General features: G+C 34.3%; 1 protein-coding gene across 1 annotated transcript in view; it reads left to right on the top strand.

Moving 5' to 3' along the window:
* LOC142343293 (uncharacterized) overlaps window positions 1-21623 on the top strand; it is a 36143-nt gene extending 14520 nt beyond the window's left edge. Inside the window, exon 4 of the mRNA XM_075395101.1 lies at window positions 20443-21623. Within this exon, the coding sequence (XP_075251216.1) occupies window positions 20443-20720 (278 nt within the window). The 3' untranslated portion in view covers window positions 20721-21623. The remainder of the gene's footprint in view (window positions 1-20442) is intronic.
* Window positions 21624-22547: the final 924 nt, after the last annotated feature.

Here is a 22547-nt window from a genome sequence, read left to right as displayed (position 1 = left end):
ATTTCAAAACCGCTTAACAAATAGTAAGTACGGCTTGGAAAGAAAATCAAATCTCACGAGATTGAGACATTTTTTCAGTTTTACATGCATATCAGATCAATTTTGATTCTAATGAGAATAGACGTTGAACTTTGTCGATCAGGTTATCAGAGTGCTTAATAGCTGCCTTGGTCTACGCCGGCTTTTGCGACTGAATCTTTTAATCTTTAATTTTTGAGTGGATTTTGAAAATTTATGTTTCATCTGTGCTAAAGTCTAATGGTTTGACTAGTGAATAATTTTCGAGAGCGGAGCGCAAAAAGTTTATCTGAAGGAACACACTTTTGGTGCACATTTGGCTTTTTTAAGCTGTTTTATTTAGTTTTTGATAATTTTTTTGAAACTGTTCTAGCAATACTATTTAAGGCAGCTTTGAAAGCGTTTTAGTTTTCTCTGATAAATATTGATGAAGTTTGGTAAAGTTGATACTTTGATAGTTTCTTTATGAACAAGTGTTTAGCTTATGTAGAAGTGTTTCAATTTGTTTGTCGATTTTCAGTGATTTTGGCGTTTTTTGTGCAGTCCATTGTTTGTAGCTGCGATGCTGTAAGCTGAGCGTAGCTATTTTATTATGCGCTTGGTTATTTTCTTTCGCCGTCTGATGTTTTTTCTATTTACGTTTGTTATATAACATTGTCAAAAATTTTTCAGCTTCTTGTTTTTTAGCTTGACCTATATTACTCGTTTTGTCAGGGGCTGGATTTTCGCGTGATTTCTTTTTGACTTTTCTGGGCTAGTATTATTCTTTGCTCTGTCTGCTCAAAGCTTTTTTAAACAGCAGTTGCTCAACAAAGCCATCTAAAAATGAACGGACTCATAAAAATGTGAAATCAAGAGAAACGGGATCAGCCCAGTTTCAGAAATCCGCTACTTTAATGGCGTTCTTCGTATTTGTTACTATCTCTAATGCTTAATGGAATAGCTGCTAGACCCTGTATGCCCTCATTAGGAAATATGAGTATGCCTACCTACAAAATGACATCAAAATATTTCGCACTTAGAAAATATTTTTGAAGAATTTTTTCATTCCAGGGTGGGGTTGTAGGAATCAACGATGGTTAGTTTTTGCAATCTGTCGTGTATGTTTTTCTGAACATTAAGTTCTGCATATGTATGTGATTTCCGGTTTTGTTAGATATCAAACCCTAGATTGCTGTGGCGAAACTGAGAGGCGTTTCTTTTGGACAAAATTATGTTTTTTTTGGGTATTTTAATACAGGTTTCTTGCCGTAATAGTTTGTTCGAGTTTTGACGCTTCTTAGCAGTTTTTCAATCGCCTTGCTCGCTTGACGTCAGTTTTTTGAAGCAAGTTTTTTGTTCGAGCGAGAGATTAAATCTTTGGTCACTCATGACGTACCTCACTGATTAAAATGAGTGTAACTCTCTCAAATTGACTTCAGTTGGTTTGATTTGGGTCAAATGGGATGCATCATTCTAATCAAATTAGACATCAAGGTTTGTTTTATTCTTTTTTAGTCTTATCTTTTACTGTATTTTGAGACTCCAATACAAATCCATCGCTGCTATTTTGTGGCAATCTGCCAGTTAGCTTGTTTATTTTGATCCATTGACGCTTATCAGCTACAAGTGTTTTCCTGTATTAGTTTTCTACTGGTTTGAGGAAGTGCTTTTCAATAATGAAATTGCCGTGAAGCTGTTTTCAATCTTCTTTTTCTGCCAAAGCAAGCAGACTGGAAGTTGATTTTGCTTTTACGATCAAATTGCATTTTTTGAAAACTCTTTGCTTTGCTTTTTTGTAATATCCATTGACCACTATTCCAGATCTTTTTGTGATTGTCTCGTGGATATTATTTTCGTGATATTATTTTCTTGGAAAGTAATTGTCCATTTTCGCTGTGCTGTTTGATTATTTTGTCTTCGCTCAATTAAGCGATGACACGCAAGTTTGCAAACAAGTTTGCTTTTGCAGATTTTTGAAACAATCTATGGGAAGATACTGACACCATTAATTTTGGACCATTATTTTCATAAATGTTCATTAACGGAATTTCTGGCAAATATATTAAATCTGCTGGTCTTTTTACGCATTCTTTCGTACTGCCATTTTTCGTCTGAACGTTTTTTCGTGTGACAATTCGACTTTTCATCCTTAAAAACGTGATAAACATTTCTCCCGGAGCTCTACGGCTCACTCTTTTCTAAGTATTCGAGTCCCCGAAACTGTATAGAAGACATACATTTATTGAGTGAGGGGCGGTGGGTAGATCGACCCCCTCCTTCTCAACCCCCACTCTCTTATTTGTTTTTGCACATGAAATTGCTAATTTTGGGTCTTGAAGTTTTTTAACCTAAGGTGTACTTTTTCTTGTACAGGTCCGTTCTTACTAATCTTGGAATTGTTTGTAATAGCCGCGCAGCGATAGTTGGGGCTATTTTCGGCCTTCTCTTGCTTTTTATTTCTTCGTCAAGATTTTTGTTACAACCATATGATGTCACAACCACTCCAAATCTGCTTTTTGTTCATTCGTTCATGCAATTTGAACTGAAGTGCGTGCGTGACGTCATTTTTTGCGCTTATTGGAGCTAGGTTTTTTTGATCAATCCCGTGATTAAATTTCTCGTCACACTTGACTTACCTCACTCTCAAAAATGACTTCGTCACGTCGAAATTGACTTTTAGCTTTAATTCTAAGAGATAAGGTCAAATGGGTGTGTGTAAATAAAGGGTCTAAATAAAGGTTATTTGAGAGCAGCTAATAGAGGCAGCAAAAACTTTACCGATTCTCAATCAAAATGTAACATCAGCCTTTAATGAAAATAAAAATTTTTCTGGTCTGTCTTTTTCTGCTTTGTTGAGACTTCAGATTTACGAAGCTATTGCGGCTATTTTCTGGCAATCTGCCAGGTATGTTTTTATTTTTTAAAGACATCCGCGTTGGCTTGTTTCTGACGTTTCCTTTTTTGTCTCCCTTTGGAGCTTCAACTGTGTTTGTTGTGTTGTATTTTTGAGCTTCGCTTAAGTAGTTGCGAATACATCATCGTCCAATTTTTTAGGGGGGGCTTCAATTTATATTGGCATTTTTCTTTTGGCTCGATTTGCTTTCGAGTTAATTTTGAGTTAATTGGCTTCTAAGTTATTTTTTGATTTTGTTTAATAGTTTTAATGATGCCTGAAATAGTCTTAAACTTTGTTGACGTTACCATTTAAATACACTTGTTAAAGCTTCAGTTTAATTTCACGTTTATCAGGTTCTCTAAAATGCTAAATTTTGTTTATTTGCACTTGAACAAAATTGGTGACAGTTATTTCGACGGTAATAATTTTCTCAATGCGATTCTACGCGTGATTGGTTTTGTGAGGGTAATTTGACCTATCGTCATAAAAAAAATTTAAGTTGATAAAGGTCGAGGATACTTCTCCCGTCGGAGGGGAGTATTGTTGTATTTTAACCGCACTTGCCTCCTTCATTTTATTTTTCTTCTTATTGCTCTTGCCAAGTAAGACAGTAGCTACGATTAAGCAGTACGAAGACTGTCATTTGAAAGCAATTGACTAGACAGTTGTCAAATATATTTTTGGCAATAGACTTTTGCGGCTATAAAATTGTTGGTAGAATTTTGATTTTTTTTCTAAATTCGCTCGACCCAAACCAAATTTTGTTGGTATTTTTGCCGTCAAGGTTAAAAACATGAAAAACAATGAAGAGTTTTGACTTCTAGCCTAGTTTTCTAGCATTTCAATTGAAAAAACTCAAATTGAAAGGTAAATAAACCATAATGGAAAAAGAAGCAAAACTTAAGAAAAAATAATTTGAGTTTGTAGTGTGAAAAAAATGGAAACTTTTCATTTTTTTTACAATATTTTAATGTTTGTTATTTTTTCTGTTAATGATTTCAAAACCGCTTAACAAATAGTAAGTACGGCTTGGAAAGAAAATCAAAACTCACGAGATTCAGACATTTTTTCAGTTTTACATGCATATCAGATCAATTTTGATTCTAATGAGAATAGACGTTGAACTTTGTCGATCAGGTTATCAGAGTGCTTAATAACTGCCTTGGTCTCAGCCGGCTATTGCGACTTAATCTTTTAATCATTAATTTTTGAGTGGATTTTGAAAACTTATGTTTCATCTGTGCTAAAGTCTAATGGTTTGACTAGTGAATAATTTTCGAGAGCGGAGCGCAAAAAGTTTATCTGAAGGAACACACTTTTGGTGCACATTTGGCTTTTTTAAGCTGTTTTATTTAGTTTTTGATAATTTTTTTGAAACTGTTCTAGCAATACTATTTAAGGCAGCTTTGAAAGCGTTTTAGTTTTCTCTGATAAATTTTGATGAAGTTTGGTAAAGTTGATACTTTGATAGTTTCTTCATGAACAAGTGTTTAGCTTATGTAGAAGTGTTTCAATTTGTTTGTCGATTTTCAGTGATTTTGGCATTTTTTGTGCAGTCCATTGTTTATAGCTGCGATGCTGTAAGCTGAGCGTAGCTATTTTATTATGCGCTTGGTTATTTTCTTTCGCCGTCTGATGTTTTTTCTATTTACGTTTGTTATAAAACATTGTCAAAAATTTTTCAGCTTCTTGTTTTTTAGCTTGACCTATATTACTCAATTTGTCAGGGGCTAGATTTTCGCGTGATTTCTTTTTGACTTTTCTGGGCTAGTATTATTCTTTGCTCTGTCTGCTCAAAGCTTTTTTAAACAGCAGTTGCTCAACAAAGCCATCTAAAAATGAACGGACTCATAAAAATGTGAAATCAAGAGAAACGGGATCAGCCCAGTTTCAGAATTCCGCTACTTTAATGGCGTTCTTCGTATTTGTTACTATCTCTAATGCGTAATGGAATAGCTGCTAGACCCTGTATGCCCTCATTAGGAAATATGAGTATGCCTACCTACAAAATGACATCAAAATTTTTTGCACTTAGAGAATATTTTTGAAGAATTTTTTCATTCCCAAGTGGGGTTGTAGGAATCAACGATGGTTAGTTTTTGCAATCTGTCGTGTATGTTTTTGTAAAGATTAAGTTCTGCATATGTATGTGATTTCTGGTTTTGTTAGATATCAAACCCTAGATTGCTGTGGCAAAACTGAGAGGCGTTTCTTTGGACAAAAGTATGGTTTCTTTGGGTATTTTCATACATGTTTCTTGCCGTAGTAGTTTGATCGAGTTTTGACGCTTCTATTCGCTCCCTGAATTTTTTTGGTTTTTTTTGTCGTCTAGATTTGTAATGACCATACATCACGCTCACTTGAAATCAGTTTATGTTCATTCGTTAATTTAGCAGTTTTTCAATCGACTTGCTCGCTTGAGGTCAGTTTTTTGAAGCAAGTTTTTTGTTCGAGTGAGAGATTAAATTTTTGGTCTCACATGACGTACCTCACTGAATAAAATGAGTGTAACTCTCTCAAATTGACTTCAGTTAGTTTGATTTGGTTCAAATGGGATGAATCATTCTAATCAAATTAGACATCAAGGTTTGTTTTATTATTTTTTAGTCTTATATTTTACTGTATTTTGAGACTCCAATACCGGACCTTATTGTGATGGTTTCGTGGATATATTTTTGTGATATTATTTTCTTGGAAAGTAATTGTCCATTTTCGCTGTGCTGTTTGATTGATTAACGATTGATTGATTTTTGGAATGTTTTGTCTTTGCTCAATTAGGCGATGACACGCAAGTTTGCAAATAAGTTTGCTTTTGCAGGTTTTTGAAAACAGCTATGGGAAGATATTGACACCAATAATTTTAGAACCATTATTTTCATAAATGTTCATCAACGGAATTTCTGGCAATTATATTAAATCTGCTGGACTTTTTACGCGTTCTTTCGTACTGCCGACTTTTCGTCTGAACGTTTTTTTTGTGTGAGAATTCGACTTCATCCTTTAAAACGGGATAAACCTTTCTCCTGGAGCTCTACGGCTCACTCGTTTCTAAGTATTCGAGTCCCCGAAACTCTATAGAAGACATACATTTATTGAGTGAGGGGCGGTGCGTAGATCGACCCCCCCTTCTCAACCCCCACTCTCTTTGTTTTTGCTCTTGAAATTGCCATTTTTGGGTCTTGAAGTTTTTTACCTAAAGTAATTAATGTTTACCTTTTCTTGTACAGGTCTGTTCTTACTAATCTTGGAATTGTTTGTATTAGCCGCACAGCGATAGCTGGGGCTATTTTTGGCCTTCTTTTGGTTTTTTTCTTCAAGATTTTTTTTTTTTCGACCATATGATGTCACAACCACTTCAAATCTGCTTTTTGTTCATTCGTTCATGCAATTTCAACTGAAGTGCGTGCATGACGTCATTTTTTGCGCTTATTGGAGCGAGTTTTTTTGTTCATTCCCGTGATTAAATTTCTCGTCACACTTGACTTACCTCACTCTCAAAAATGACTTCGTCACGTCGAAATTGACTTTTACTTTAATTCAAAGAGATAAGGTCAAATGGGTGTGTGTCACTCTAAATGAAGGTTATTTGAGAGCAGCTAATAGAGGCAGCAAAAACTTTACCGATTTTTAATCAAAATATAACATCAGCCTTTAATGAAAAGATGAATTTTTCTGGTCTGTCTTTCTGCTTTTTTTCAACTTCAGGTCTAAGAAGCTATTGCGGCTATTTTCTGGCAATCTGCCAGGTATACTTCTAATTTTTAAATACATCCGCGTTGGCTTGTTTCTGACGTTTCCTTTTTTGTCTCCCTTGTGAGCTTCAACTGTGTTTGTTGTGTTGTATTTTTGAGCTTCGCGTAAGTAGTTGCGAATACATCATCGTTCAATTCTTTCACGGGGACTTCAATTTATATTGGCATTTTTCTATTGGCCCGATTTGCTTTTGAGTTAATTGGCTTCTAAATTATTTTTCTAGTTTGTTTAATAGTTTTAATGATGCCTTAAATAGTCTTAAATTTTGTTGACGTTACCATTTAAATACACTTGTTAAAGCTCCAGTTTAGTTTCACGTTTATCAGGTTCTCTAAAATGCTAAATTTTGAATACTTGCACTTGAACAAAATTGATGACAGATTTTTCGACGGTAATAATTTTCTCAATGCCATTCTACGCGTGACTGGTTTTGTGTGAGTAATTTGACCTATCGTCATGAAATAAAGAAATTTAAGTTGGTGAGGGTTGAGGATACTTCTCCCGTCGATGAGTCGACTGAATTTTGTTTTAAAGGTCATTTTGTTGTATTTTAACCACACTTGCCTCCATTTTATTTTTCTATTTATTGCTCTTGCCAAGTAAGGCAGTACCTACGATTAAGCAGTCCGAAGACTCATTTGAAAGCAATTGACTTGACAGTTGTCAAAAATATTTTTGGCATTAGACTTTTGCGGCTCTAAAATTGTTTGTAGAGTTTTAATGATTTTTGTCTACATTCGCTCGACCCAAACCAAATTTTGTTGGTATTTTTGCCGTCAAGGTTAAAAACATGAAAAACAATGAAGAGTTTTGACTTCTAGCCTATTTTCCTAGCAATTCAATTGAAAAAACACAAATTGAGATGTAAATAAACCATAATGGAATCAGAAGCAAAACTTCAAAAAAATAACTTGAATTTGTAGTTTGAAAAAAAAAATGGAAACGTTTCCTTATTTTTTACAATATTTTAATCTCTGTTAATTTTTCTGTTAATGATTTCAAAACCGCTTAACAAATAGTAAGTTCGGCTTGGAAAGAAAATCAAATTTCACGAGATTCAGAAAATTTTCAGTTTTACATGCATATCAGATCAATTTTGATTCTATTGAGAATAGACGTTGAACTTTGTCGATCAGGTTATCAGAGTGCTTAATAGCTGCCTTGGTCTCAGCCGGCTATTGCGACTTAATCTTTTAATCATTAATTTTTGAGTGGATTTTGAAAACTAAAGTTTCATCTGTGCTAAAGTCTAATGGTTTGACTAGTGAATAATTTTCGAGAGCGGAGGGCAGATAGTTTATCTGAAGGAACACACTTTTGGTGCACATTTGGCTTTTTAAGCCGTTTTAATTAATAGACGCCCTCATCTTCTCAGCCGGCTATTATAGCGCTCCTTTTTACAATTCAAAGAATTTGAATTGTATTGGGGCGCTGTCTTTTTTTAAGATCTGTTCACACATTTTCATGATTTTTGAAGTCAAATTGGAGTAGTGATTTTGGTCACCCCGAAACAGGAAGTGGAGCAAAAAAGCGAGTGGTTTTGCGGCGTGACATTTTTTCGCTCTAAATTTTAAGTAGAGTGAGATAACGGTGTTTGAACAAAAATTCGCTTTCTCGCTAGTGGTTTTTTGTTCACATGCGGCAATTTCACTCTGATTTTTACTGTTTTTTTCGGTTTTTTGGATCGGATTTTGTTCTAAATGGTTTTGCCAGTCCATTCACAGCTCATTCTAGGCCTAGTTTTTTGTTTGAATTAAATTTTCATTCTCGCTAGTGGTTTTTTTTTGTTCACATGCGGCATTTTGACATTGATTTTCTGTTTTTTTTTGTTATTTTTTTTATCTGATTTTTGAAAAAATGGTTTTCTCAATCCACTCATAGTCCATTCTAGGTCTAGTTTTTCTGTTTAGTCAATGAAAATTCTTTGAATTGTACGTCAGGACTTGTCCTGCTATGTTTTTTACTTCGTCGAATAAAGAATTGTTTCGCTTTACCTCATTTTGCCGCTTTTTCAACATTTTGCGTGATATCTTTTTGACTTGTCTCATTCTGCTAAAAGTGATTTTGAACATCAGTTGCTCAGCAAAGCAATTCAAAATGAACAGAGTCAGTATAAAAAATTGAAGTCAGAAGTAGAAAAGGGATAAACCCATAAAGCCCAATTTTAGATGCCCGCTATTTGAACGTCGTTCCTATAAGTCTTAGTTATCATCTCTTATGCTTATTGGTATTGATAGTAGCCCCTGTAGCCTCTCTCTAAGAGACAGAAGTACGTTATGTTCAACTACGAAATGCCATCAAAATAAATCGGACTTAAAAAATGTTTTTGTACAAAAATTTTTTTCAATAACTTCTATTCTTTCAATCCCAATCATGCTTATTGGAATCAACGGCGGCTATTTTCCGGCAATCTGCCGTGTATGTTTAGATTTTGTGATGAATTTTTTTGAAACTGTTCTGGCAATACTATTTAAGGCAGCTTTGTAAGCGTTTTAGTTTTCTCTGATAAATATTGATAAAGTTTGTTAAAGTTGATAATTTGATAGTTTCTTTATAAACAAGTGTTTAGCTTATGTAGAGGTGTTTCAATTTGTTTGTCGATTTTCAAGTGATTTTGGCCTTTTTTGTGCAGCCCATTGTTTATAGCAGCGAAGTTGAAAGCTGAGCGTAGCTTTATTGTGATGCTCTTGGTTATTTTGTTTCACCGTCTGTTTTTTCTATTTACGTTTGTTCTAAAACATTGTTTCGCTTCAATTTGTCAGCTTGTTTTCGTGTTTTTTGCTTGACCCAAATTACTTGTTTTGTCAGGGGCTAGATTTTTAGCTAAGGCGACTGTTAGATTCGTTTCTTGAATTCTCCGGCTATGTTCGTTTACTCCGTCAAATGAATATTTATTTCACTTAACCTTTGTTCAATATTTTTCGTAAATCTTTTACTGGGCTAATTTTACTCATCTCATCCTGCTGAAAGAGTTGTTAGTCAGTTAATGCTCTGTAAAGCACTCTAAAATGAACATAGTCAATATGGAAAAACCATGTCAAAAATGGAAACGGTCTAAACCTATAATGCCCAGCTTGAGATGCGCGGTGTTTTACTTGTGCTCTAATTAATTTAAGTTACCATGCCCAAAGTTTATTGGGATTGGTACTATTCCTCGTATCCTCTCATTAAGAAACAGGAGTTTGTCCATTTACGAAACCAATTCTTTTCGTATAAGTCAATTTTTTTCCAATTATTTCTATCTTTCAATGCGGAATGGGATTTTAGAAAGCGAAGGCCGCTGTTGTCCGGCTAGGTTTATTTTACCTTGCGTAATTTTTCTTGGGTAGTAATTTCTCAAAACTATATTGAATTTTGAGTTTTGTTGAGTTTTCTTAACATTATTGGCGCTCTTGGCAAAAAACGGTAAAAGTGCATAAGCAATGTTCAGTTTGTAAAGAAGAGTTTCCAAACTGTATTTTTTTTTCAATTCAAATGCTGTGTGATCGAAATCTGAAGAAACTTGATTTTGCAGCAACAAAAGAGACTATAATACAGCAAATTGATCAAAAGTACGACAGGGCATTTTATTATTTTGTGTAATTTTCTCAAATTACTGTATATAAGTGGTATAAAGACAGTAATTCTGCAAATAAGACTTCTCTAATCGGTGAAACGAAAGAGAAAAACAAGAACTCTCGCTTTTGTGGTACGTGGCACCGAAGGTTCCCACATCCGTAATTAAATTCATAATGCTTCTTATCACTATATCTGAAATGGTATTGCAGAAATGTTGGTGCTGGCGCTAATCAATGTTTTAGGAAGCCGCTGCAAAAATGGCAAATGTTAGCTAATGAGTACTTGCGTCTAAATGTTAAGTCAAATTTATCAAAAGTGTGCTAATAGAATACCAACTTTAATTATTGAAATTTCATTTTCTTTGTGTGTTGTTACGGTTTTTCGCTCCATCGGTTTGTTCTGTTTTTGTCTATAACTTTTACTTTAGATTTTTAAGATTATTAAGATTTTTAACAACTCACGGGTCAGTTTGATTGCGTCTGATCAGAAACTAACTGTTTTTAAAATTGTCTGTTTTCGCCTGAAGTAAGTTGTTAAAAACGTGGCCGTAGAAGTTTCATTTAATTGTAATTCTTTTATTTATCTCGATCGGAAACAAAACCAAAAATAATGAAAAAACAACGGATTTAAAATTTTGACCTCATCCTGATTGCAGCAATTTATTTCAGACCAAACTAATTAAAGCAATGAGATGTTTCTTTTACGACTGCAACATGACTGTACACTGAGGCAATTCGTATCAATTTTTTTAAAAGTAGTTGGTCAATTATCCGCCAGAAAAGGTAATTTAATTTTTTTCCACTGTTTTCTCTGCAACGTCTTTTTAATTGCCTAATAGATAAAATGAAGTTGTGATCTAGAGTGTAGAAGTCAAAATTATCTCTATCAAAACGATGAAAAAGTGGCAAAGGTTGGTGAAACAAAAAAATGAGCCGTTTAAAGAGTACAAAGACATAGCTGAGCAAGTCTTTAATTACGTTTCAAAGAAGTAAAAAATCCACATATTTGTCTCGGCGTTTATATTGGCATATTTCTATTGGACCGACGTTACCATTTAAATACACTTGTTAAAACTTCAGTTTAATTTCACGTTTATCAGGTTCTCTAAAATGCTAAATTTTGATTACTTGCGCTTGAACAAAATTGGTGACAGTTTTTTCGACGGTAATAATTTTCTCAATGCGATTCTACGCGTGATTGGTTTTGTGTGAGTAATTTGACCTATCGTCATGAAATAAAGAAATTTAAGTTGGTAAAGGTCGAGGATACTTCTCCCGTCGATGAGTCGACTGAATTTTATGTTTTAAAGGTCATTTTGTTGTATTTTAACCGCACTTGCCTCCTTCATTTTATTTTTCTATCTACTGTTCTTGCCAAGTAAGGCAGTACCTACGATTAAGCAGTCCGAAGACTGTCATTTGAAAGCAATTGACTTGACAGTTGTCAAATATATTTTTGGCATTAGACTTTTGCGGCTATAAAATGTTTTGTAGAGTTTTAATGATTTTTTGTTCTACATTCGCTCGACCCAACACAAATTTTGTTGGTATTTTTGCCGTCAAGGTTTAAAACATGAAAAACAATGAAGAGTTTTGACTTCTAGCCTAGTTTTCTAGCAATTCAATTGAAAAAACACAAATTGAGAGGTAAGTAGTCCATAATGGAATTTGATGCAAAAATTAAAAAAATAATTTGAGTTTGTAGTTTGAAAAAAATGAAAATGGAAACATTTCATTATTTTTTAAATTATTTTAATTTTTGTTAACTTTTCTGTTAATGATTTCAAAACTGCTTAACAATTAGTAAGTACGGCTTGGAAAGAAAATCAAATCTCACGAGATTCAGACAATTTTTCAGTTTTACATGCATATCAGATCAATTTTGATTATAATGAGTATAGACGTTGAACTTTTTCGATCAGGTTATCAGAGTGCTTTATAGCTGCCTTCGTCTCAGACGGCTATTGCGACTTAATCTTTTAATCAATAATTTTTGAGCGAATTTCGAAAACTGAAGTTTCATTTGTGCTAATGTCTGTAGTGGTTTGACTAGTGAACGAATTTCAAGAGCGGAGCGCAAATAGTTTATCTGAAGGAACACACTTTTGGTGCACATTTGGCTTTTTTAAGCTGTTTTAATTAATAGCCGCCCTCATCTTCTCAACCGGCTATTATAAAGCTCCTTTTTTACTTCGTCGAATAAAAAAATGTTTCGCTTTACCTCATTTTGCCGCTCATTCTGCCAAAAGTGATTTTGAACATCAGTTGCTCAGCAAAGCAATTCAAAATGAATAGAGTCCGTATAAAAAATTGAAGTCAGAAGTAGAAAAGGGATAAACCCATAAAGCCCAATTTTAGATGCCCGCTATTTGAACGTCGTTCCTATAAGTCTTAGTTATCATCTCTTATGCTTATTGGTATTGATAGTAGCCCCTGTAGCCTCTCTCTAAGAGACAGAAGTACGTTATGTTCAACTACGAAATGCCATCAAAATAAATTGGACTTAAAAAATGTTTTTGTACAAAAATTTTTTTCAATAACTTCTATTCTTTCAATCCCAATCATGCTTATTGGAATCAACGGCGGCTATTTTCCGGCAATCTGCCGGGTATGTTTAGATTTTGTGATGAATTTTTTTGAAACTGTTCTGGCAATACTATTTAAGGCAGCTTTGAAAGCGTTTTAGTTTTCTCTGATAAATATTGATAAAGTTTGTTAAAGTTGATAATTTGATAGTTTCTTTATAAACAAGTGTTTAGCTTATGTAGAGGTGTTTCATTTTGTTTGTCGATTTTCAAGTGATTTTGGCGTTTTTTGTGCAGCCCATTGTTTTTAGCACCGAAGCTGTAAGCTGAGCATAGCTTTATTGTGATGCTCTTGGTTATTTTGTTTCACCGTCTGTTTTTTCTATTTACGTTTGTTCTAAAACATTGTTTCGCAAAAATTTGTCAGCTTGTTTTCGTGTTTTTTGCTTGACCCAAATTACTTGTTTTGTCAGGGGCTAGATTTTCAGCTAAGGCGACTGTTAGATTTGTTTCTTGAATTCTCCGGCTATGTTCGTTTACTGCGTCAAACGAATATTTATTTCACTTAACCTTTGTTCAATATTTTTCGTAAATCTTTCTCTGGGCTATTTTTACACATTTCATCCTGCTGAACGAGTTGTCAATCAGTTAATGCTCTGTAAAGCACTCTAAAATGAACATAGTCAATATGGAAAAACTAAGTCAAAAATGGAAACGGTCTAAACCTATAAAGCCCAGCTTGAGATGCGCGGTGTTTTAACTGTGTTCTAAGTTATTTTAGTTACCATGCCCAAAGTTTATTGGGATTGGTACTATTCCTTGTATCCTCTCATTAAAAAACAGGAGTTTGTCCATTTACGAAACCGATTCTTTTCGTATAAGTCAATTTTTTTCCAATTATTTCTATCTTTCAATGCGAAATGGGATTTTAGAAAGCAAAGGCCGCTGTTGTCCGGCTAGGTTTCTTTTACCTTGCGTAATTTTTATTGGGTATATTTCTCAAAATTATATTGAATTTTGTCAAATCTGTTGAGTTTTAACATTATTGGCGCTCTTGGCAAAAAACGGTAAAAGTGCATAAGCAATGTTCAGTTTGTAAAGAAGAGTTTCCAAACTGTATTTTTTTTGAATTCAAATGCTGTGTGATCGAAATCTGAAGAGACTTGATTTTGCAGCAACAAAAGAGACTATAATACAGCAAATTGATCAAAAGTACGACAGGGCATTTTATTATTTTGTGTAATTTTCTCAAATTACTGTATATAAGTGGTATAAAGACGGTAATTCTGCAAATAAGACTTCTCTAATCGGTGAAACGAAAGAGGAAAACAAGATGTCTTGCTTTTGTGGTACGTGGCACCGAAGGTTCCTACAACCGCAATTAAATGCATACTGGTTCTTATCACTATATCTGAAATGGTATTGCAGAAATATTGGTGCTAGCGCTAATCAATGTTTTAGGAAGCTGCTGCAAAAATGGCAACTGTTAGCTAATGAGTACTTGCGTCTAAATGTTAAGTCAAATTTATCAAAAGTGTGCTAATAGAATACCAACTTTAATTATTGAAATTTCATTTTCTTCGTGTGTTGTTACGGTTTTTCGCCCCATCGGTTTGTTCTGTTTTTGTCTAACTTTTACTTTAGATTTTTAAGATTATTAAGATTTTTAACAACTCACGGGTCAGTTTGATTGCGTCTGATCAGAAACTAACTGTTTTTGAAATTGTCTGTTTTCGCCTGGAGTAAGTTGTTAAAAACATGGCAGTAGAAGTTTCATTTAATTGTAATTCTTTAATTTATCTCGATCGGAAACAAAACCAAAAATAATGAAAAAAACAACGGATGCAAAATTTTGACCTCATCCTGATTGCAGCAATTTGTTTTAGACCAAACTAATTAAAGCAAAAGATAAAATTAAGTTGTGATCTAGAGTGTAGAAGTCAAAATTTTCTCTAGCAAAACGATGAAAAAGTGGCAAAGGTTGTTGAAACGAAAAAATGATCCGTTTAAAGAGTACAAAGACATAGCTGAGCAAGTCTTTAATTACGTTTCAAAGAAGTAAAAAATTCACATATTTGTCTGGTTGAGTGATTTGGTTAACAGAGTTTTATTAGTAAACGGAATTAACCTAACAAAAATTTAATAAAACTTAAAACTCTTCTTTTAGAGCGCTGGTGGTTCCCAATTCATTAGAAAAACATAATTATAACTGCGCCGAAGAGAAATGAGGACCAATATAGCCATTTCAGTTTGGCTTTTGAAAATTAGCGGCTTCAAAGTTTTTGAAAAGCCATTTTTTGTGTGGTGTACCAGAAAAGATTATCTAGTCGTCAAAGTATACAAACACGCTTGTGAAAATATTATGGTACAAAGTAACAAACAGCAAGAGTTAGGAGCGTTCAAGAAAATGCATAATGCTTCTTATCACTATCTTAAATGGTATTGCCGAAATGTTGGTACTAGCGCTGATTAATGTTTTAGAAAGCTGCTGACAAATTGCCAAATGTTTTCTCATGTTTTGTAATAAGCTGCAGTGAATAGTCTTTCTAGTGTTCAGAGAAACAATAAATGCCTGAGTACTTGCGTCTAAATGTTTAAGCAAATTCATCAAAAGTGTGCTAATAGAATACCAACTTTATTTATTGAAGTTTCATTTTCTTTGTGTGTTACGGTATTTTTCTGCATCGGTTTGTTCTGTTTTTGTCTATAACTTTTATTTAAGATTTTTAAGATTATTAAGATTTTTAACAACTCACGGGTCAGTTTGATTGCCTCTGATCAGAAACTAATGGTTTTTGAAATTGTCTGTTTTCGCCTGAATTAAGTTGTTAAAAACATGGCTGTAGAAGTTTCATTTAATTCTAATTCTTTTATTTATCTCGATCGGAAACAAAACCAAAAATAATGAAAAAAACAACGGATGCAAAATTTTGACCTCATCCTGATTTCAGCAATTTATTTCAGACCAAACTAAATAATTCAATGAGATGTTTCTTTTACGACTGCAACATGACTGTACACTGAGGCAATTTTGCGTATCAATTTTTTTAAAAGTAGTTGGTCAATTATCCGCCAGAAAAGGTAATTTATTTTTTTCCACTGTTTTCTCTGCAACGTCTTTTTAATTGCGTAATAGATAAAATGAAGTTGTGATCTAGAGTGTAGAAGTCAAAATTATCTCTAGCAAAACGATGAAAAAGTGGCAAAGGTTGGTGAAACGAAAAAAATGATCCGTTTAAAGAGTACAATGACATAGCTGAGCAAGTCTTTAATTACGTTTCAAAGAAGTAAAAAATTCACATATTTGTCTGGTTGAGTGATTTGTCTAACAGAGTTTTATTAGTAAACGGAATTAACCTAACAAAAATTTAATAAAACATAAAACTCTTCTTTTAGAGCGCTTGTGGTTCCCAATTCATTAGAAAAACATAATTATAACTGCGCCGAAGAGAAATGAGGACCAATATAGCCATTTCAGTTTGGCTTTTGAAGATTAGCGGCTTCAAACTTTTTGAAAAGCTATTTTTTGTGTGGTGTACCAGAAAAGATTATCTAGTCGTACAAAGTATACAAACACGCTTGTGAAAATATTATGGTACAAAGTAACAAACATAGCAAGATTTTGGAGCATTCAAAAAAGTTCGAAAAAATGTATCAACTTTGTTGAGACCATTGTGCATAAAAGAGCGTTCAAAGAGACATTGATCTACCTTTTTAAGGTACACCTGAGACCTGTTATTTAATAATAGATCTGTAATCAAAATTGTTTGTTTTGTACAGGAAACCAAAAAATTCAGCAGCCCGGATTTGTTTTTCCTAAAAAATTTTAGAACCACTGGCAGGACAATGGGCGTCTGGATTTTTAAGAATTTTCAGTAAAACCAAAGAAAATGACAATGCGATCGGTAAAAAATAAAATGAAAAACAATTGCAGACAAATTAGAGTGAATATTTATATTTTAAAAAATGCTTTGTAGTATTCAAATAGAGTGACTATAAATGACACCATTGATTACAATAAAATAATGTTCTCATTTCAAATCAGATTTAGGACCTCTCATTGCGGCGTTGGATATAAGGCGAGAACTTGATTAGGTGAACTCATTTTTTTTGCAACCATTGGGCGAAAATCTGGAACAAGAACTAAAGTTTTGTGGACATTAGGCGAATAACAACTAAACCACTTATGGGGGTATTTCAAAATCCACTTGACGCCATAGAGTGCTCAAGTGTCCCTAACAAATGTCTACATGATACTAGCTTACAAAAACGGTCTTAATTTTTTTTCTAATTTTGAACATTTGTAGCCCTTCATTTTATGTCCATTTATGGCACCAGTTTTCTCGATTTTTTTTACTTCCGATAACTTTTAACTATTTAGAATAAAGAAATGAAAATTTTTGATTGTTTTTGGCTCTTTCCTCCGTTTTTTTGCTAAATAATTTTGCCGGAATGTTACCGAGGGGCAAAAATAATTTGTAAAAGAAGGATACGTTTTAAATGTGCTTTATTTACTAGTTTTTGTGTAAGTACATTTGTTAGGAACACTTGAGCATTTTATAGCGTCAAGTGGATTTCGAAGTATCATCCTTAAGTGTTTTAATTGCTGTTCGCCTAATGTCCACAAAACTTTAGTTCAAAATTTTCGCCTAATGGCTACAAAAAGTGTGTTCGCATAATCGAGTTTTTGCCTTATATCCCATCCCCACTGCCATGAATGCCAGTCGGGCAAATCAACAGAAAAACTATACAAAGAAGCTTAGCTAAAATTTTTTCCCAAATTGGGAATCTAATTAAATGCTCATGGCTACAAGGCACTACTAATTTTTTTTGTGTCTAATTAGCAGATCGTGAATCGAGAAAAACACTGGAAGCAGCAGTCAAAGGCATCGCGTGAACTAAAACTAGAAAACACCTGTGTTCTCTAACTTCAAAGACAGATGTTCGCATCTTCAGGCTACTCCTTTCTGGCTATCTCTACGGCTGTACTAAATCACGCCCGATATTTCAAATCTAATGATAAACAAATTCATAAAAATATTTGAAACGATCTCGAAAGGAGGGTGACCTACAATCAAAATTAAAAATGTAAATACTAGGAGCTTAATGAAAGCCTCACACATACAAAGCCAGTCTAATATTTGTCACTCCTCCAAAAAATTCACGGAAAATTAGAAAATTATAGACAGATATCAAATGATTTTTCTTTACTTCTGGAAGTCTATAAATCGAATTGAGTGACAGTTAAAATGACGGGTTAAAACGCTATAAAAGCGGGTTGTTAAGTTGATGAAAATTTGCTAAAAGTTTCCTGAAAATTTCTAAACTTTTTTTTTATTCTACATAGAAACAGTGCTAGAAAGATAAGATGATTTTTGGTTTAGTTGCCCTCGAAAAAACTGGAAGTTACCAACGATGACCGCTCGTCGATCGTTTGATATCAGTTCGCTTGATGCTAGTCTTTTATTTTAGTAGTTAGTGTCACGAGCAAAATAATTTTTAAATCCGCCGGCAGCTACTCAAACGGCTATTATTTAGGTTAAGTGTCTGGTAAACAGGATGTAAACGTCTGCGCCACACGTTCAAACAGTTGTTCAGGTGATTTCGATAAACAAACTTGAAAAAGCAAAGAAAAAATTTCGAATGAAGTGGTTTTTCGTCGTGTATCTAGCTTAAAAAGAGCACAAAAATTATTTGCAAAAAAAATCAATTTTTGCGCATCAACGTACTTAGTGCGCTCAACGTACGTATGGATCAACGTACGTAATCCATACGTAGTTCATTCTAGGCCTAGATTTTTGTTTGAACCAAATGTTCCCTTCTCGCTAGTGGCCTTTTTGCGCACATGTGCCATTTTGACTTGATTTTCTGCTTTTTTAAAAAAGTTTTTCTCATCTGATTTTTAAAAAGAATGGTTTCCCAAATTGACTGTCAGTTCTAGGTCTAGTTTTTTGTTTAGTCAATGAAAATTCTTTGAATTGTACGTCAAGACTTGTCCTGCTATGTTTTTTTTAATTCGCTTTACCTTTTGATCATGTTTTTCGTTCTACATTATCATCATTCTACGTTTTTCATTCACGATTTTCACGCTTGACTTCTGACTAACATCACTCACTGTTTTAACTGAGCGGATTTTATATTTTAGGTTCTTTCACGCATTGAATAACGCAATGTAGTGAATACGGTAAAAGTCAAAAGCAAAAAAAGAAGCAGGATAAGCATATAAAGCCCGGTCGTGCATTAGGTTATCGAAGTTCATGAAAGCGATTGCTAGCTGGCATTAGTATTATGCTTAATAGCGATCTGTTTGTTTAAGAGCTGAATTAAGTGTAGTTTTAGAATCTAACCGAATACGCAGAAATTGCTCACCAGATCAAAAATATTGACACAGAAAAATTCTGTCATTTACTCTATTGTTTCTGTTTATATCCCAATGTGCGTCAAGCGGGTCAACGACAGCTGTTTTCCGACAATTTGACAGCTATGTTAATGGTAAATTATTTTGTTTAAGGGCTTGTTGAAAACTTTGTATAAGGGGTCGTTACTTGTTAAACAGAAAAGAGGCTCTTGGATGTCTGGTTCGCCAATCTTCACCAAAATAATTGAACAAATTTGTTTTTACCTGATCTTTTATTTTGCCTTTGTTAATAGCCGCTGTCAGCACCTCAATTTCTATTGTTTGGGGGCTCTCCTTTTTTACAATTCAAAGAATTTGAATTGATTGGGGCGCTGTTATATTGATTTTGGTCAAGCCGAAACAGGAAGTCGAGCGAAAAAGCAAGTGGTTTTGCGGCGTGAATTTTTTAACTCTTATTTTAAAGTAGAGTGAGAAAACTGTGTTTGATTCGCTCTACTTTAAAAATTCGCTCTCTCGCTAGTGGGTTTTTGTTCAGATGCGGCATTTTGACATGGATTTTCATTTTTTTTAAAAATTTTATTTGATTTTTTGGAAATGGTTTTTCCAATTCACTGACTTGCTTCACTCACTGACTTGCTTCACTCACCTTTTCAACTGCATGGATTTTAAATTCTTTCTTGCATTGAATTACGCAATGTGCTGAATATTGCCCAAGTCAAAAGAGCAAAATCAAAAGAGACGGGATAAACCGATAAAGCCCCGTCATTAAGTCATTGAGAATTAGGTTATGAAAGTTCATTAGAGTAATTGCTAGTTGACATTGGTATAAAGCTTATTAGCTTTCAGTTTAGAAGCTGAAATATGAACACGAAAAAAACATGAACAAACAATCTCTTCTTTTTTCTTTTTCTGTTTCAACCCCGATGTGCATCAAGCGCGTCAACGGCGGCTATTTTCCGGCAATCTGCCGGCTATGTTTTTTTTGTCGTTCAGTGAGTCGTATGAGTAGTAATTGATTAAATAGGTACGGTATCAAAAGCATCCCGAGAATAATTGACGCAGCCGCTTGAGAATATTGAAATGCTGAAAGAATTTTCATTTGTTCTTCGTTTTGTTTCCCCTTCCCCGTCATCATGGTGTGTATCGTTCTGCCCACCAGGAGCTAAGTCTGTTATGGATCACATATTAACAATCATTTACAATAATTGTTTGGAGTTGTGACTTCTGGAGAACTTTCGCCGTTCTTTGTTTCAAATTTATTATAATTAAACAAAATTTGACATCCTGTTTTTTGTTTTCGTTAAAATAAATGTGAATTCCTTTACTCAATGTTCCATTTTTGTCTTGTTCCAGGTATCGACTTCGCGGAACGAACTTCGCCACAATTTGACTTTCCTCATTTCTTTGACCAACTGACCCCTGTGGTGGAAGGAGCCACTGTATGGGTGGATCACGATAGAGAGAATGTTGGTGGCGACGTGAATAATAACGACACGTTGCCAGATCGAAGACGACCACGTTTCGATTCTGAAAATGACAGGGTAGTAGCTGTGATACCAGATAATGGCCCCTGGACTGTAGTATGGGCCGAGCCCCACTCTCCAGAGCCTGTAGATCTCAATTTGTGGTGAAAGCCAGTTAATGGGAGAGTTTAATTTGCAATAGCAATTTATTCGCGTTGGACGTGTAAAAACACGATGGAACTATAGAAAATTAATCAATAATGTGACGTAATAGACTGAGAGTAACTTGAGGACAAGTGGTGTTTTGGCCACGCAAATTTTTGCCGGATATAATTTTATGTGGTCACACTGTATCATTAGGAGAGGCAATAAGGGCTATCGTTGTATCGACTTAATTTATGGATGATGTCAAATTGAAGTTGTCAGATGAGTTGTGTATGTCATCCCGTTTGAACAGTTGTTAATATCCCATCTAGCATCTGGACTCTCACTCTACTTATTCCCCAGACTAAAGCATCATGTTTTGTTCTAATATTTCATCAAAAAAAGCATTCGCCGGTCGAATCCTGTTTGGCAAGACTCATCGACGCGAATGACCTTGATTCAGTATGACCATTAAGTTTTTTTTGCTGTGATCCAAAAAGCTTCCTTCTCCTGTGACGCCATTTAACTTGTGGTAATATGCGTACCGAAAAGGTGTCGGGTCTAATAGTTGATAGTATACGATCCTACCAACACAGTATTGACTTTCATTCTGATCTCTCAGCTGTCGATAACCTGATTTTTCCCCACTTAATGTCCGTCTGCTTTTGATACAAGCTCAAATGAAGTAATTTTGATCGCCTGCAGAGTGAATTTTTGGAAAAATCGGTTACTCTTATAAAAATTTCAATGCACCGTGGCTTGCTGATGACAACAGCATTGTGCTGATAAATTTATTTCACAGCTGTATTTGGCTCAGATTATTAAAATTCCTCTGACCCTTAGAGCAAAATTGCGATGTTTTAAGTAGTTTTAAAATTGCTCTCGAACGAAGTTTGAAGTAACTATTGTAAACGTGTGTGTTTGTTTTGCGAAATTTTTGCTTGACCGACAAAATGTTTGAAAAAGTTTGTTCCATTGAAATGTTTACCATTAAAAGTTTATTCAAAAGTGCACCAAAATTGAGTTTTTTTTCCCACATCAAATCTTAGTAATGGTCTCAATTCATCTAATTGCATCCAGCCGGACTACTGCCAACCCCCAACGCCACCCCGGTTGAAGCAGGTTTCAAGTAAATGGTGCCCCGCCCGTCGTTCAAGAGCAATTCGTTCAACTTAATGTAATTGTGTCAATACAAGTTATGATGTTTCCTGTAAAATTTTGAGGAATATAGTTGAATACCATTGTATGTTATATATTGAAAACAGAGTCTTATTTGAGTGCCTAACTGCATATCAGCTGCGTGTTTAAATTTTATTTGAACCGATGCCGCCAAAGAAATTGTGTTAAATAGCTGTGCATTTATCTGAAGTTGACCCCTTAAATAGTCTAAAAAGAGCGACACCGTCCTTTCAGAACTTGAGATTCAAGAATTCGTGCTTTAATTGTTACACTAACAGTTTCGAATGTTTACAATCAAGAGCGACTAACTTCGTTCAGTGTTCTGATTTGATTGCAGGTATTTCTAAAATATTGCAGGTTTTTCTTGATGTAAATATTAATAAATTGAATTGTGCTTTTAGATTGTGATTAATGAGACATTGTTCTTTGAATCTTCTGCTTTGATACGGTGCTGCTATACTATCAAATTTGTCTCTATATTTTTGCTTATATTTCAGTTGACATCCTTGTCTTATTCCTTTTTTCACTGATAAAAACCAGTTATGAATTCCTCTTGGAAAAATTTGTCGCTTAAATTGAACCAAGGTGGTTTTCAGAATTTAAGGACATGTTAATAACTCAACACAAATTCATCGTTCAGATCAGACAGGTCAGCGATTGGCTTTAAAGAAG

This window comes from Convolutriloba macropyga, chromosome 7, assembly GCF_964194025.1.
Source record: "Convolutriloba macropyga chromosome 7, txConMacr16.3, whole genome shotgun sequence".
NCBI lineage: Eukaryota > Metazoa > Xenacoelomorpha > Acoela > Convolutidae > Convolutriloba > Convolutriloba macropyga.
The sequence above is the reverse complement of the archived record's forward strand: the minus strand, read 5'-3'. Positions and strand labels throughout refer to the sequence as shown.